Source organism: Microcaecilia unicolor, chromosome 7, assembly GCF_901765095.1.
Source record: "Microcaecilia unicolor chromosome 7, aMicUni1.1, whole genome shotgun sequence".
Taxonomy (NCBI): Eukaryota; Metazoa; Chordata; class Amphibia; order Gymnophiona; family Siphonopidae; genus Microcaecilia; species Microcaecilia unicolor.
Window position 1 is genome coordinate 87,024,271 of NC_044037.1, and position 15,883 is coordinate 87,040,153.

General features: G+C 42.8%; 1 protein-coding gene across 5 annotated transcripts in view; it reads left to right on the forward strand.

The window, feature by feature from the left end:
- Positions 1-6,110: 6,110 nt before the first annotated feature.
- Positions 6,111-15,883, forward strand: part of LOC115474940 (zinc finger protein 568-like) — a 33,695-nt gene continuing 23,922 nt past the window's right edge. For 3 of the 5 annotated variants that reach the window (XM_030210654.1, XM_030210657.1, XM_030210658.1), the window contains exon 1: positions 6,222-6,538. In XM_030210654.1, coding sequence (XP_030066514.1) covers positions 6,446-6,538 — 93 coding nt within the window. In that variant the 5' untranslated portion in view covers positions 6,222-6,445. The other 2 variants (XM_030210655.1, XM_030210656.1) reach the window with 2 other exon arrangements.

A 15,883-nucleotide genomic window follows, 5' to 3' on the forward strand; every position in this document is an offset into this window, starting at 1 on the left:
TAACCTCTACAAAATGGCCAAGAGCAAGGAGCTGTCTAAGGATGTCAGGGACAAGATCATACACCTGCACAAGGCTGGAATGGGCTACAAAACCATCAGTAAGACGCTGGGCGAGAAGGAGACAACTGTTGGTGCCATAGTAAGAAAATGGAAGAAGTACAAAATGACTGTCAATCGACAAAGATCTGGGGCTCCACGCAAAATCTCACCTCGTGGGGTATCCTTGATCATGAGGAAGGTTAGAAATCAGCCTACAACTACAAGGGGGGAACTTGTCAATGATCTCAAGGCAGCTGGGACCACTGTCACCACGAAAACCATTGGTAACACATTACGACATAACGGATTGCAATCCTGCAGTGCCCGCAAGGTCCCCCTGCTCCGGAAGGCACATGTGACGGCCCATCTGAAGTTTGCCAGTGAACACCTGGATGATGCTGAGAGTGATTGGGAGAAGGTGCTGTGGTCAGATGAGACAAAAATTGAGCTCTTTGGCATGAACTCAACTCGCCGTGTTTGGAGGAAGAGAAATGCTGCCTATGACCCAAAGAACACCGTCCCCACTGTCAAGCATGGAGGTGGAAATGTTATGTTTTGGGGGTGTTTCTCTGCTAAGGGCACAGGACTACTTCACCGCATCAATGGGAGAATGGATGGGGCCATGTACCGTACAATTCTGAGTGACAACCTCCTTCCCTCCGCCAGGGCCTTAAAAATGGGTCGTGGCTGGGTCTTCCAGCACGACAATGACCCAAAACATACAGCCAAGGCAACAAAGGAGTGGCTCAGGAAGAAGCACATTAGGGTCATGGAGTGGCCTAGCCAGTCACCAGACCTTAATCCCATTGAAAACTTATGGAGGGAGCTGAAGCTGCGAGTTGCCAAGCGACAGCCCAGAACTCTTAATGATTTAGAGATGATCTGCAAAGAGGAGTGGACCAAAATTCCTCCTGATATGTGTGCAAACCTCATCATCAACTACAGAAGACGTCTGACCGCTGTGCTTGCCAACAAGGGTTTTGCCACCAAGTATTAGGTCTTGTTTGCCAGAGGGATCAAATACTTATTTCCCTCTGCAGAATGCAAATAAATTCATATACTTTCCACAATGTGATTTTCCGGATTTAATTTGTGATGTGCTATCTCTCACTGTTACCAATAACCTACCCTTCAATTATGGGCTGCTCATGTCTTTGTCAGTGGGCAAACTTACAAAATCAGCAAGGGATCAAATACTTATTTCCCCCACTGTACATGGCTTTTCTGTCAAAGAAGACACCAATTCAGCTGCAAACACAGGGAGTCAGGGTCTTCCTTCTTTGATTTCTTTGAGAAGGTTAGTAGGTTCTGAAGACACCCTAAAGATCCAAGGAGGGGATCCAGAGACTGAACCAACTGCTGAGAACCTAAGGTACTGTTGCGGTTAGTGAGTCCTTGTGCTGCACCGGCAGGAATCCCGTGCTCCACTGGCGGCCAAACAATCCCCAAAGCTTCACCTGTGACAACCGCCATTCCCCGCAGGCAGCAAACAACGGAGAATCCGTGGTCAGGCAGTGGTCAAGGCAGGCAAAGACGAATCCGAAGTCAGGCAGTGGTCATGGCAGGTGGCAGGCAAGGAAGAATCCAAAGTCAGGCAGTGGTCAAGGCAGGCAAAGAAGAATCCGAAGTCAGGCAGTGGTCAAGGCAGGCGGAAAGCAAGGAAGAATCTGAAGTCAGGCAGTGGTCAAGACAGGTAACAGGCAAGGAAGAATCCGAAGTCAGGCAGTGGTCAGGGCAGGCGGCAAGCAAGGAAGAATCCAAAGTCAGGCAGTGGTCAGGAACTGGGAAGCAATCAAACACGAACAGTCAGGAATCTAGAAGGTATCTACCAAAGTAGAAGCCAAAGTGGAGAAAAGTTACCCCTTAAATAGCCCTCACATCAGGAGAAGCAGGCACAGCTGATAGAGATCCTCACCCCCACCATCAGGAAAATCAGCCCCAGCTGATGGCAGGAAGGACTCCCCATTGGCTGCCAGTCCCAGGAGGGCAGGGAGCTGGAACCAATCCCGCAGAGTTGGAGGCGGGCCGAAGATTTCGGCGTCCCACGTGGAGGGCCGGCCAAGGAATCCCTGGAGTGCCGGACTAGCCAAGATGGCCGGCGCTCCGATCGTAGAAGGCCCAGGAGTGCCACGAGCCAGCAGGAGCACAGAGGAATCCCCGGAATGCTGGACCCGCCAAGATGGCCGGCGCACCGTGCTGCAGGAATGCCCCTCACCGAGGTGAGGAGCGCAACAGGTACCCACTGCAAGAAAGTGACGCTTGCTAGCTTGCTTCGATCACAGCAGTATTTGTGCACGGTCTACAGTCTTGTATTACAGCAGGACTGTGGTCCTGAGCTCCGCTCTGGGTAAGGTGAGCGACGGTAGTTCACTAATTTACAAGTTTGACCCCTGATGCAGATGTCTATGTGTGTCGAAACACGGCCCGTATCGGGTCCTTCTTTTTTAACTTTATAATAAAGCTGCTGCCTTCATATCTCCGGTGGTGATTCATATTTTGTCAGCCTCTACTCTTGTCTGTTGTGCCTACTCATCATAGAGGTATTTTCCTGTTTTGTATTTTGGGCATTTTTACATGGACATTGGGCCAGGGCAGAGCAATACTAACTAAAGTGAAAAGCTGTAGTAGCACATTTCTGCCAGGAACACAAAGGCTGCTTAAGCCTAGTTGATTAAAGACCCTCGTTGAAGTATAGTTGTTTAAGGGTCTGAAACTGTTTAGTAATTCACCCAACTGAATCTAGAAAAGGATTAAAAGACTAGTTTATAAATTACTTATTTGAAAATTAGGATGTTAGAATCATTTATGTTAGTTTTTTTTTTAAATAAATGTAAATTTGTAACATTTACCTTAATTTGACAAAGGCTCTGGTAGTTTTTCTGTGGGGAAAAGCGCTGTGACATTTTCAGGGCCTTTTCCTTCAAGTGAGCACTTATGACATCATAGTGGGGGTCTATATCTGCATATCTCTTGTAAGGAGGCTAACCTTAGCTGAGCTTCCAACACAGCTATGGCTTTGACATTATGAGCTGTGACATGACCCTCTACCAGTCACCCCAGCCTGAGTATATGTGAAGGAAATGCAGTATGTTAGCCAAATGTGTCAAGCCACATTGAGCCTGCAAAAAGGTGGGAAAATGTGGGATACAAATGTAACAAATAAATAAATGGTAAGCATATGTTTGCTGATAGCAGCCCCTGTCCTGTTTGGGTCAAAAGAAACAAAAAGCTGGGTGGAATTTTATGGGCTTTATTCCACTTCAGATAGGTCGAAGTTCTCTTGTAGTCCAGGGTATGTAGTGTGCTTTCACCTTTATGAGGTCTTGGGGAGAATGTTAACTGGTTAAGATGCAACTGTGACACAGCCTTTTTTTTGTTTTGTTACATTTGTACCCCACGCTTTCCCACTCATGGCAGGCTCAATGCGGCTTACATGAGGCAATGGAGAGTTAAGTGACTTGCCCAGAGTCACAAGGAGCTGCCTGTGCCTGAAGTGGGAATTGAACTCAGTTCCTCAGGACCAAAGTCCACCACCCTAACCACTAGGCCACTCCTCCAGGAAGGAACTATGGATGGGTGCACAAAACCACTTTATTGTTCAAAGGTTGAGTGTAAAGTGGATCAGTCACTAAGCTTTAGTGCTTACTAACTGCAAGCTGAAGTAACCACCACAAAAAAATATGACTTTCCAGGTCAAGTATTCAAATGGCCAGTATCTCAATTAGAGAGTTGCACGGGGACAGAAATCTTACCCATCCCCGCCCGTCCCTGCTAGAATCTCACCCATCCCCACTGGAATCTTACCCATCCCCACCCATCCCTGCAAAAATTTAATCCGTCCCGCAAGAATTTAACCCATCCCCACCCATCCCCGCAAGAATTTAATGGTACATAAAAGAAAATTCTGGTCAGCTCCCTCTGGATTTCAGCCACATCACTGTAGGCAAGGAAAGAATGGAAGCTGAAACTTAGAACACTCTGGTGTGCACATGTAAGATTTGTCTCTGATTTCTGGCACTGTGTGCTGAGAGGTCACCACATGCACGTGCCAGTAGGTCAGGTGACATCCAATGCTCTTGCCTGTGTCAGAGCTGAGGTCTGTGCATCAGCCCGGGAGCAAAGAGGATTAATTGTAACATAGTAAGTGACAGCAAATAAAGACCTGAACGGTCCATCCAGTCTGCCCAATAGTCACACTCATTATCAATTCATGAGTGTGATATTATATACTTTCTTTCGTGTTTCTGGAAAATAGACCATAGAAGTCTATCTGGCCCTATACTTATGTTCCAGCTGCTGGAGTTCTCGCTGAAGCCCACTCCAGTCTATTTGTCTTCTCATTTGTGGGATACAGACCGTAAAAATCTGTCCAGCACTGTCCTTATGTTCCAGCCACTGAAATTGCTGTCTAAGCCCTTTCTAGCCCATCCTAAACCAGACTGCCATATATTAGACACAGACCATACAAATCTGCCCGGTATTGGCACTAGTTAATCACAGCCAGAGTCGCCATCTAAGCGTCACTTGACACATCCACACACATGCAGCCATTTAAGGTTAGGATTTTTATAACTTCCATTTTCTAATTAGAGATACTCTGTGTTCATCCCAAGCCTTTTGAATTCCATCATCATTTGTGTCTCTACCACCTCCTTAACGGAAGACTTTCCACATTTGTGCTGTTAAAGCAAGGACGAGGAGGAGACAGCACTCAAGGTACTCGGTAGATGAGAGGCTGATGCAGTGCAGCTTACAATTCCACAGGAACCCCGCAGAACTGCTTCCATCCACGCGGGAACCCCGCAGGACCTGCTTCGGTCCCTGTGGGAATCCTGTGGGTTCTGTGGGATTCCCGCGAACCCGTTCCCGTGCAGCTGTCTAATCTCAATCCTCAATCTTCACTTCCCCAGCTGTTAAGGACTAAAATACAGACTAACACATGCGTCCAGCTTTTCCTACATGAATACGCAGCTGTGGAATGCACTGCGACTTAACCTAAAAACAATTTATGAACTAATTAACTTTCGTAAATCTCTGAAGACCTATCTCTTCAACAAGGCATGCCACAATGATCAATAATTGTAATCATAACATATCACCACTTTACCTTATATTCTGAATTGTTTTCTTCCAAGATTTGTTGCTTAATTGTTTTACTCTATTATGTCATCTATGTTCTCTATGTAACACCAATTGTTATCTCTCACTCTGGAATAGCGACTGCCATAGCGGAGCATTGTAAGCCACACTGAGCCTGCAAATAGGTGGGAAAATGTGGGATACAAATGCACCAAATAAATAATGGCCCAAATGGAGTCTTGCATCTGTAAAGCGCTACATACGCCTGGTAGTACCTATACAAATAATGTTGGGCCAGTGTTCAAAGTGATTTAAGCTGGCAGGAGAGGCTGAATATCAGCAGGATCCTGCATAAGTGCTGGAGGCCAGCACAACTTGAATTAGCACGGATATTCAGTGCCGGTGCCCAGATATGGCCCTGCACTGAGTAACCTGGGCTATTTTAGCTAAATGTGTCTTTTTTTTTTCTTGCAAAAAAAGCTGCTGGTACGCAAATGTCAGGCCATCCTTCAAGGATTGTGTAGATCACTGAGGGACCCAATCCATAACAGGTGGGGGGGCTGTGTAACCAGTCACAGAATCTATGAAGACAGCCTCAGTGTGCAGAGCCTAGGATTTTTCATTAATTCTTGGGCTATAGGTCAAGCACACAATGAAAAAGGTGCAGGTACTCCGTACCTCCTTAAAAAAAAAAATCCCTGCAAATAATAATTAAATATGTAAAGCACTGAAATCAGTGGCCCGCCTGATAAACTGAAAAGTATCTAGCAAAGTATATTTTTGAATAATAACAAAAAATGATATATAAATAAGATCAAAAGAGAAGGAATCAAATCCTAGAAAAGGTATTTATTTCAAGGAAACAACTGAACGCAGATCAGGTCGTCTGAACTGCTGATGCTGAGCTGGAAATTGGAATCAGCTGACGCCGATGTGAAGACTGTTACCCAGCATGCTCTGCAGTACAGGGGGTGGATGAGGGGGCGGCTCTTTAAGCTGCGCATGTGTGAAAACAGATTTTTGCTTTTGTCAATATTGCTGTTTGTAAACAGCAGCAGGCGCTGAGGTTTTCTTCTTTGCCAAGAGAAAAAAGTAAGGTGATCCTGTTCCGTGTTACTAGAACTCTGGGGAGGGAGGAATTGTTTATTTGCTTTTAATTTAAGACAAGAAACCTATGAGGATGCCATGGAGCCCTTCACCCTCTGGGCTATGACATTTATTGCTTCTTAAATGAAACTAGGACACTTTCAGTCTGGTGTTTTAAGCCCCGTGAACAGAGGCATCTTGAACAAACCCCTCAGTATGGATGTGACGCTTTTCTTTTTACATGCAGGCCTCTGCAAGGAGGAAACAGGGGTCTGTCTACAGTGAATGTACCTTAAGGTTGCTTCGCTTAGAACAAAGCACAATGTCTGATCAGGTAACCCCTTTTGCCTGTCTGCCAGAAATGAATTGAAAGTGAAGGGAACATCAAACTTAGTAATAAATTATTTACAGGTCACCTAAAGTTAGATGCTACCATACTACACTAAATGTGGATTCTATATCAGTAATCTATGCACATTTTTGTTTTTATATAGTACTAGCATAAACATTTACACATCAACATGTAGACACGGCCATTTAGGCTATGTCAATGGCTGGTATAATTATCTAAGGGCCCCTTTTACCAAGCAGCAGTAAAAGGGCCCAGCAACAGCGCACAGGTTTGCCGTGTACCAAGGCCCCCTTTTACCTCTGCCAGGTAAAAGGGAATTTCTGGCCGAGGAACAAAACGGCAATACTTGCCACTAGGCCTATTCCTGAGGTAGCCCAGCTGTAACCGGGCAGTGCTATTACATCTGATGTGTCAGAAATGACGCATGGTGGGGGCAGGCACTGCTGAATTGGCATGCGGCAAGCTGGTAGGCTTGTTGTGCCTTTGTAAAAGGGCCCCTAAATGTTGCAGTTGTGTGTGTAACTGCCATGATTCTAGAAGCTGAGTACATAACTGCATGGCATGCCCCTGAGCTGCCCGTGCCCCTTTGCAGTTATGCAATGTAGATTTTGAGTGCTAAGTTTGTAGAATTGCAACTAAGTGCTGTTGCGTATGTAACTTCAGATTACTGTTAATTAGCACCAATTAACTCCAATTATCACTGATATTGATTCTGAGTGCAAATTAGTGCCCAATTTACTAATTAAGTTAAATATGTAACTGCCCATATTCTGTAACCTAAGCACGCAATTTTATGCACTAAGAGCCAGATCTTGCGACTAATGGCTGCTGGATTTATTCCTGCTGAAACCTGGTGTAAAGCTGTCACCCAATTTAGGCACAGATATGACATTATACATCACACCTAACTTCTGGGAACATCCCCTGATCCGCCTTTAGTCCTTCCATAGCTACTCTCCTTTTGAGTGCTATGAAATTTAGGTTCAGATGTTGCAGAATAGCGACTAGGGTAGATGCACGCACAAATCCAAATTGTTGCTAATTTACTCCAGTAGTTGATTGACATCTCAATTAATTTGCATGTGCATCTTGGGCGCCCAAATGTAGGCAGTCTATATAGAATCTGGGGACAAGTGCAGAAATGTACGTGCAATATTACCGAATTAGGAGAATAGTGTTTAAGGAAAGAAAACCAGCTATGTTGGAGACTTGCTTATACACATAGGTCCAAATTTTCACTAATGTGTGTAACAGCAGACTTCCACTTTCTTGATTTTCAAATAGAAGGTGCGTGTATATTTCCACTTAAAAATAGGGTGGTCCTGTTTGGAATATATTTCAAGATGTGGCGTAAAGTTGTGCATGTGTAGCATCCTGTTTGCATGTATAGCTTTATCGTTTATTTATTTTCTATACCGTTTCTTAATTGCGTACACAAATCAGAACGGTTTACATTTCTTTAAAAATACACAAAACTTTGTGAAAAGCTATATTCAAGCACCCATAGTTGAAATGCTTCCTGAAACACCACTTATCTGAGTCTGCAAAGCTATGGGTGTATTTTTATTATGTGCATATTTTTGGCATCTGAAAATCCAAAGTGCATATATTACCAATTTCTGTATGGAAGTCATTTCATGCACCTAAGTCACAGCTGAGCTCTTTAAAATGGTTAGTGCATCTGGGTTTTAAAAAGATTTGGGCAGGTTCCTGGAGGAAACGTCTATAGTCTATTATTGAGATTGACATGGGGGAAGTCACTGCTTGCCCCAGGATTGGTAGCATGTAATGTTGCTACTAATTGGGTTTCTGCCAGGTACTTGTGACCTGGATTGGCCACTGTTGGAAACAGGATACTGGGCTACATGGACCACTGGTCTGGCTCAGTGTGACTATCATATGTTCTTATAAACAAGACTTCTGAGGTTCCTTTACTTATACCATCCTTATATTGTAAAATATTTGTTAACTAAGGAGCCCTTTTACTAAAGGGCTTTAAGCCCTTAATGTACGATTAGCACATGCTAACATTCTATTTTGCCTGTTTGTGCTCACTAACTGTGCACACATTACCATTTTCTTTAAAGGAGGGGGCATGTCGTGAGTGGACAGAGGATGTTCCTGCATTATCCAACTAAGCATGTGCTAACTGGATAACGCAGAGTTAACACAGGAGCACTTAGTGCCTCCTAAATAGGAAGTGATAAATGCCCCCCACATTAATTTTTTACAGGTTTCACATGCTAATGGGAACATTAATCTATGACCTACAAATGCCGTTTTAAATCTGGGCTTAAAGTGTGGGAAAGTCCCGGGTTAAAATGCACTAAGACCAAGTGTTACTGCACCTTAGTAAAAGGGCCCTTTTTTTTTAGCATATTAGTCAAAGCTAACACACGTTAGCTACTGTAGGACCAGTTTATTCTGTGGGCCCTATGGTAGATAGCATGTGCTAATGATAACATGCCGCAACTATTAAAAATTATACCCTGAATTTTGATGTATTAATTTCCTTATAATAATGGCCCTAGTAGATTAAGTATTCACCAATATTTGGAGTGGCGGAATAGCCTAGTGTAGCGGACTGTGAACCTGGAGAACTGGGTTTGATTCCCACTGTAGCTCCTGACTCTGGGCAAGTCACTTACATAGTAACATATAGTAACATAGTAAATGACGGCAGAGAAAGACCTGCACGGTCTATCCAGTCTGCCCAACAAGATTAACTCGTATGTGCTAGTTTTTGTGTATACCTGACCTTGATTAGTATCTGCCTTTTTTACGGCACAGACCGTAGAAGTCTGCCCAGCACTAGCCCCGCCTCCCAACCACCAGCCCCCCCCCCCCACCCCCCCGGCTCTGCACTTTACCTTCAGTTGCCTCCAGGTACAAAATAAGTACCTGTATATAATATGTAAATTGCTTTGATTGTAACCACAGAATGGCGGTATATCAAGTCCTATCCCCTTTCCCTGTGTCTGTATTTTTGGTGATTATATGGATGATATTGGACCATTTAAATCACTAAACTGCCAGATGTTGTCTATATAATTATGGGCTGGGTTATGGGACTGGCAGAAATAACTACAGACTATCAATGTAGTGCCAGTATTCAACCACAAACACAATAGCAGACCTAAAGTAAGCAGTGCCAGCACGATTAACACACAATATTCAGCACTACTATTTTGTGGATAGTGACACTGAATCCCATTCATTCATTTGCTAAACTACTTGCAAACAATAAAGTAGTGTCCAATAATCTGGCAAGTCACTTAACCCTCCATTGCCCCATGTAAGCCACATTGAGCCTGCCATGAGTGGGAAAGCGCGGGGTACAAATGTAACAAAAAAAAAAAATTAATGCACTGATAGTGCCATCTCAAAATCGGGCCTACTGTTGTTACCGATATTACCATTTTAGCTTCTATAGTGCTTTAAACTAACCTTGCTATTTTTTAATTGATTTATTCACTGATTATGAAGCTTTTCACTGCTTAATCTTACAAAAACACAGGAGAACAGAATTTATGACAGTAGAAAGATGGGTCTCTGTTGATTTTTTTTTGTTGTTGTTTCTCTTGCTGGAACGAATGTGTGATGGCTCATGCTGTTGCCCAGATTCCTGAGTTTGCTGTAACTTACTTTGAATCAGAATGTTAATTTTTATGATTGAAAAGGGGTTTGTTAGGCTTAATTTGGTTCAATTTTTTAAGTGAGTTGGCTCACTTTTGCTTAGCTTGACAGGTGGACAGTCAACAGGGAGAGTTCTTATCCAAATGTTTTGCCCAGTGGTAACACCCAGATTTTGAGATGAATTAATTATACATCTAGCTTGTACAGCAGTATCCAAATCACACACAGCCTTGTTCTTTTTAATAAGCTAACATAAAAAGAGAACTAGGTGTTAGTGTAATAAGCTATGCATTATTTAGTTAGTTATAGCATTTATACCCTGCTCGATAGCAGGTTCAGTGCGGCTTACAATGTAGGGGTACAAAGTATCACAGAGATGACACAATGTTTGGGTACAAAATGTCATAGAGGTAATACAAGGTATCAAAGAGGTAATACAATGTGTGGGTAAAAAAAGTCACAGAGATAATGCAATTGTATAGAGAAGGACAAGATGAAGAGAAGTGGGGGGAGGATTGAGGCATGTTTAATGTTAGTAGTGTGGAATTATGGTCGTAAATTAAATTGGGTCGTTGGGTAGGCTTGTTTGAAGAGGTATGTTTTCAGCAGCTTTCGGAAGCTTAGATGTTCATTTGTCGTTCGTATGAATCTTGGTATGGCGTTCCAAAGTTGGCTGCCTATAACGGAGAAGTTGGATGCATAGTAGGTTTTGTATTTGAACTGTGCACTGAGCGATGCAATAAACTATTAGCATGGAAATTACTATAGCATTAAAGTATGTGCATCCAGAAAAATACTGTGCGATGCAATACGTTATTGTCGTGGAAATTACTGTAGCATTAAAAAAAAAAACCAGTGTGCATCCAGAAGAATATGTGTGTATGCTGTAGTTTTCTGCATAGGCTGGAATTCTTTTTTTTATTTCTGCTTTCTTGACAGTGTAAGGGCCAGTCTCCATATAGTATTAAATACCTCTGTTTGCAGTACCTGCTTTCAAATTTGGCATAAGGGCTGCAAATAAAGGCAGTGACGGGTCCATCACAAAGATGTTGAGTGTATTCTCACACTCTTTCAAAATCTCCAAGATACATATTGGACAGCTTGTACTGAAAGCTGATGGGACAGGATTGGAGAGAGTGAGGGAACAATTGATGATGAGATCAGGGATTGAAAAGGGGAACTGAAGACAGAAGAAGGTGAGGAGAGACTGAAGGGGTAGGATATAGGACTGATTCAGAAAGGGAGATGGAAGGTTCAGAAGCAAAAAAATAAATGGATGAGATGTAGTTGAGAGCCAGAGAAGGAAAGATGAGGACCTGTTGGGAGCAAGTAGGGGCAGGGCTGGTTTAACTAGTAGGAGACTAGATCATCACTTAGGGACTCTTAGACTAAAGTATGGACTTAGTGCGTTTTAACTTGGGACTTTCCTATGCACTAAACCCATATTTTATGCAGCAGTAAATAAGGAAGTGTTTTATTTTTTGCAGGTCCTATGCTAATTTTTTCATTAGTTTCATGGGACTCAATTAATGAGGGAGCACTTACCGCCTCATTTGCATACTCTAATCGGAACATTCTAGCTGGATTATGCTGCCCCCGAAAAAAACCCAACGTGATTAATGCATGCTGACAGACAAATTACCACAAAACACTTTTAACACATTTTGTGGTAAGCCTTTTTTTCCTGTGTTAAGTGCGTGTTAGTGCTGAACGTGGTTTTGTAAAAGAGTCCCTTAGGGCGATTGCTTCCTCAGGACAGCAAAGAGCAGCTGTGTTTAAAGCAGCAGGTCCTTTTTTTTAAAGAAACTTTATTTAAACATTCATCAGCCATGGACAAAACAAGTAAAAGAGGGAAACCCCACAAAATGCCCATAAAAGCTCAAACAGTAGAAATTAACAACTAGTACAATACTATAGAGCAGATAGAGCACAAAAGTCCCCCTGGTGGGCTTTGATCCAGGGAGACAAAAGACAAGCCAAGTGTCCCGGCCATACCGCTGAAACCTTTCTTTTATAAACCTAACGCCACAACAACACCCATCCAAACACACTCAGCCAATCACCCAGTCACGTCCACACCCCCACCCCTACCGGTGCAAGAAAACCTACAAAAAAATTTTGGCAAGATGGAAGGAAGTGTCCCAGCCATGTATCAGTCAGCAGCCGAAAGTCCATGCAATCGCATACATTTTTTCCACAGAAGGAAATGTGTTTTCACCCAGGGCTTGGTACCATGGGTGTAGCTATGCAGCTCAAAGCCCCCCAAACTTGGCATTCAGTGGATCCACACAGTCTGGAGCTGTGTCTTTAATCCAGTCCTTCAGGATCAGTTTCTTGGCGAGGAGCTGCGCAGCCAGAATAAATTTTTTCTTAGCAGTGAAAACAATACGTTCCCTATCCCTATCCTCATCCTTATCCCCATCCAGATAGTACTACTGAAAATCATTGCAGATCACTCTGATGCTTTCCGGATAGCCCTGGGTCTGTCTGTGAGTGAAGCGAGGATGGTTCCTGAGTTATCTGGTTAGTCAGCATAACTTTAGGCCCAATATGTACAACTTTCTTTAAATTAGTCACCTTATTTTCTAACTCCTCTTGCTCTCTTACCAATCTATATGTTCCATCTTTGCTCATACACTACACTGTCAATTAAAATGTTCTATTATGTATTGTGTTGACACTGTAAGTAGTGTACTATGCCATACTTTGTATTATTTTTACTGCTGTAATTGTCTATTGCTCATATTTTGATTTATTCTTACTGTACACCGCCTTGAGTGAATTCCTTCAAAAGTTGGTAAATAAATCCAAATAAATAAATATTCAAAAAACACTGAGCTCCTAAATTTATGCTCCTAAGTTAGGGGCCCCTTCACTGAAGCTTAGCACACACTAATGGACATTAGTATGCGCTAAGGGGGAGATTCTATATATGGCGCCTAAAAAACATTTGTGCGGAAAACATTTCCGACTAAACGTATTCTATAAGTGGCACCTAGATTTAGGCGCAGTATATAGAATACGCTTAGTTGATATCCCAGCCCCTTAAAGTATGCACCTCCATTTACACCAACGAAAATGTGGTGTAAATCCTGGCATGTACATTTAGGTGCAGAGGGCCATATTCTATGACTATGCACATAAATTTCAGAACACCCACGACATACCCATAACCATGCCCCTTTTTGCCTGCGCATGTTAGAAGTTAGGTGCATTACAGAATATGCGTAGCGAGTTGTGTGCATTAATTCTAGTTATTGCCAATTTGTGCTTGTTAAGTGCTGTTATCAATGCTGATGAGCTTGTTAAGCCAATTAAGTTGTGTGCATCGTTATAGAATACGCCTGGATTTCAGTTCTCTAGGCGCACTATATGGAATCTAGGGGTAAGTGCCTCGTGGCCCATAGATATGAAACAAGACATGCAGAATTTAGCGCGAGCTAATGTTAGCGTATGCTAAACTTTAGTAAAAAGGCCCCTTAGCATTCTAAATTTGTGCCCTATTTTCAGCCCAAGGTAACAAGCACAAAAAAGGGGAAAACTCCGCTTTCATTTGTGAAACACAACAGTAATATACAAGCGAATCTACTCTTGCAGAGTGTAGGATATCAAAAAATGAATAGAAGGGGGGGAGGAGACCTCAGACGGGTGACAAACAGCAAAATTGCAGAAATTACTCATAGAGGGTCACCGTAATTCAATCATCGGTCTTCACCCAACCTCCTCCCTTAGTGTGGAAAAATATTTTTTAAAGATTTTTTTTAATAAAAAATATGCTACATCCACTGTGTATAACAAAACTTAAAGGACATAAAGTGCAAAAAAAAAATACTTAGCTGAGAGCAGCCTTGTGAATGGGCCTCCCCACCCAACGGACCCCTTTCGCCGGTGGGGCTTCTTCAGGGGAAAGGACGCCCAGTTAAGAATCACTGCTCAAATGGCAAATAGTTGAGTCAAATTGCTGGCCTGACTAACAGCTCAAAATAAGTGGTCGAATATCGCTTTTAAGGCTTTTGGTAATGCGTTCCACAGTTGTGTGCTTATATAGGAAAAGCTGGAAGCGCAAGTTGTTTTGTATTTGAGTCCTTTGGGTAACGGAAATTTAGATAAGATCGTGTTGATTCTGATGTGTTTCTAGTTGGTAAGTCGATCAGGTCTGTCATGTATCCTGGGGCTTCACCATAGATAATTTTGTGAACCAGGGTACAGATTTTGAAGGCGATACGTTCTTTGATTGGGAGCCAATGTAGTTTTTCACAAAGGGGTCTTGCGCTTTCAAATCGCGTTTTTCCAAATATCAGCCTAGCTGCCGTGTTTTGAGCGGTCTGGAGTTTCTTTAGGGTTTGTTCTTTGCATCCTGCATAGATTCTGATGCAGTAGTCTACGTGGCTTAGTACCATTGATTGTATTAGGCTGCGGAATGTTTCCCTCGGGAAGAATTGTTTCAGGCATTTGAGTTTCCACATTGAGTGGAACATTTTCTTTGTTGTGGAGTGTTAGGTTGCGGTCTATTGTAACGCAGTTAACTTGGCCAGTTAAGTGCTGAGTATTGGAACTTAATCAGCCAAGTGCCAACTCAGCTCCCCGAATGCCCCCAAAATAGCTGCTTTTGAATTTGGCACTAACCGGTTATTTTTGGTGGCACTAATCAGTTAAGCACCAGTGAAAATTAGCAGTTGGCCCCAAACATGCAATTTAGCCGGCCAGGAGCCATTGCTGACAGTGGTCCGCCCCGGGTATTTATTTATTTATTTATTTATTTATTTGTAGCATTCGTATCCCACATTTTCCCACCAATTTGCAGGCTCAATGTTGCTTACATTTGCCGTAGTGGCGATTGCCATTTCCGGTTAACAGAGTTACAAATGGTATTGCATTAAGGTGTGTGCATACATGGTAAAGAGGAATACATTATGGTATTGCATATAGGTTCCTGAGTGATAGATTGGATTGTAACATATGTTAGGTCATCAATTATAGATAGGTCATTTTCAGCATAATGATTAAAGTGGTTTTGCATTAAGGTGCGTACATACATGGTAGAGAAGAATACGTTATGGTAATTGCACATAAGTTCCTGAGTAATAGATTGGGTTGTAGTCAGTCTAGTGATAAGAGTTCGGTTCTGTCTAGATCATGATCAGTCTTATTATTTAGTAATTAGGATGGTTGTTTATGGTATGCTTTCTTGAACAGATCAGTTTTCAGTAGTCTTCGGAAGATAGTTAGATCTTGCGTTGTTTTTATTGCCTTCGGTAGGGCATTCCATATTTGCGTGCAAATGTAGGAGAAACTGGTTGCATATGTGGATTTGTATTTTAGTCCTTTACAATTGGGGTAGTGGAGATTGAGGAATGTGCGTGCTGATCTTTTTGCGTTTCTAGTAGGTAGATCTATAAGGTCTGACATGTAGGCTGGGGCTTCCCCGTGTATAATCTTATGGACCAGGGTGCAAACTTTGAATGCTATTCGTTCTTTTAATGGGAGCCAATGTAGTTTTTCTCTTAGGGGTTTGGCGCTTTCGTATTCGCTTTCCCAAATATGAGTCTGGCTGCTGTGTTTTGAGCGGTTTGAAGCTTCTTAGTGATTTGTTCTTTGCATCCAGCATAGATGGCGTTGCAGTAGTCCAGGTACACACTGCAGGGGGGGGGGTGCAGGGAGCCGCACCGGTTCCCTGCTCCCTCTGATGTT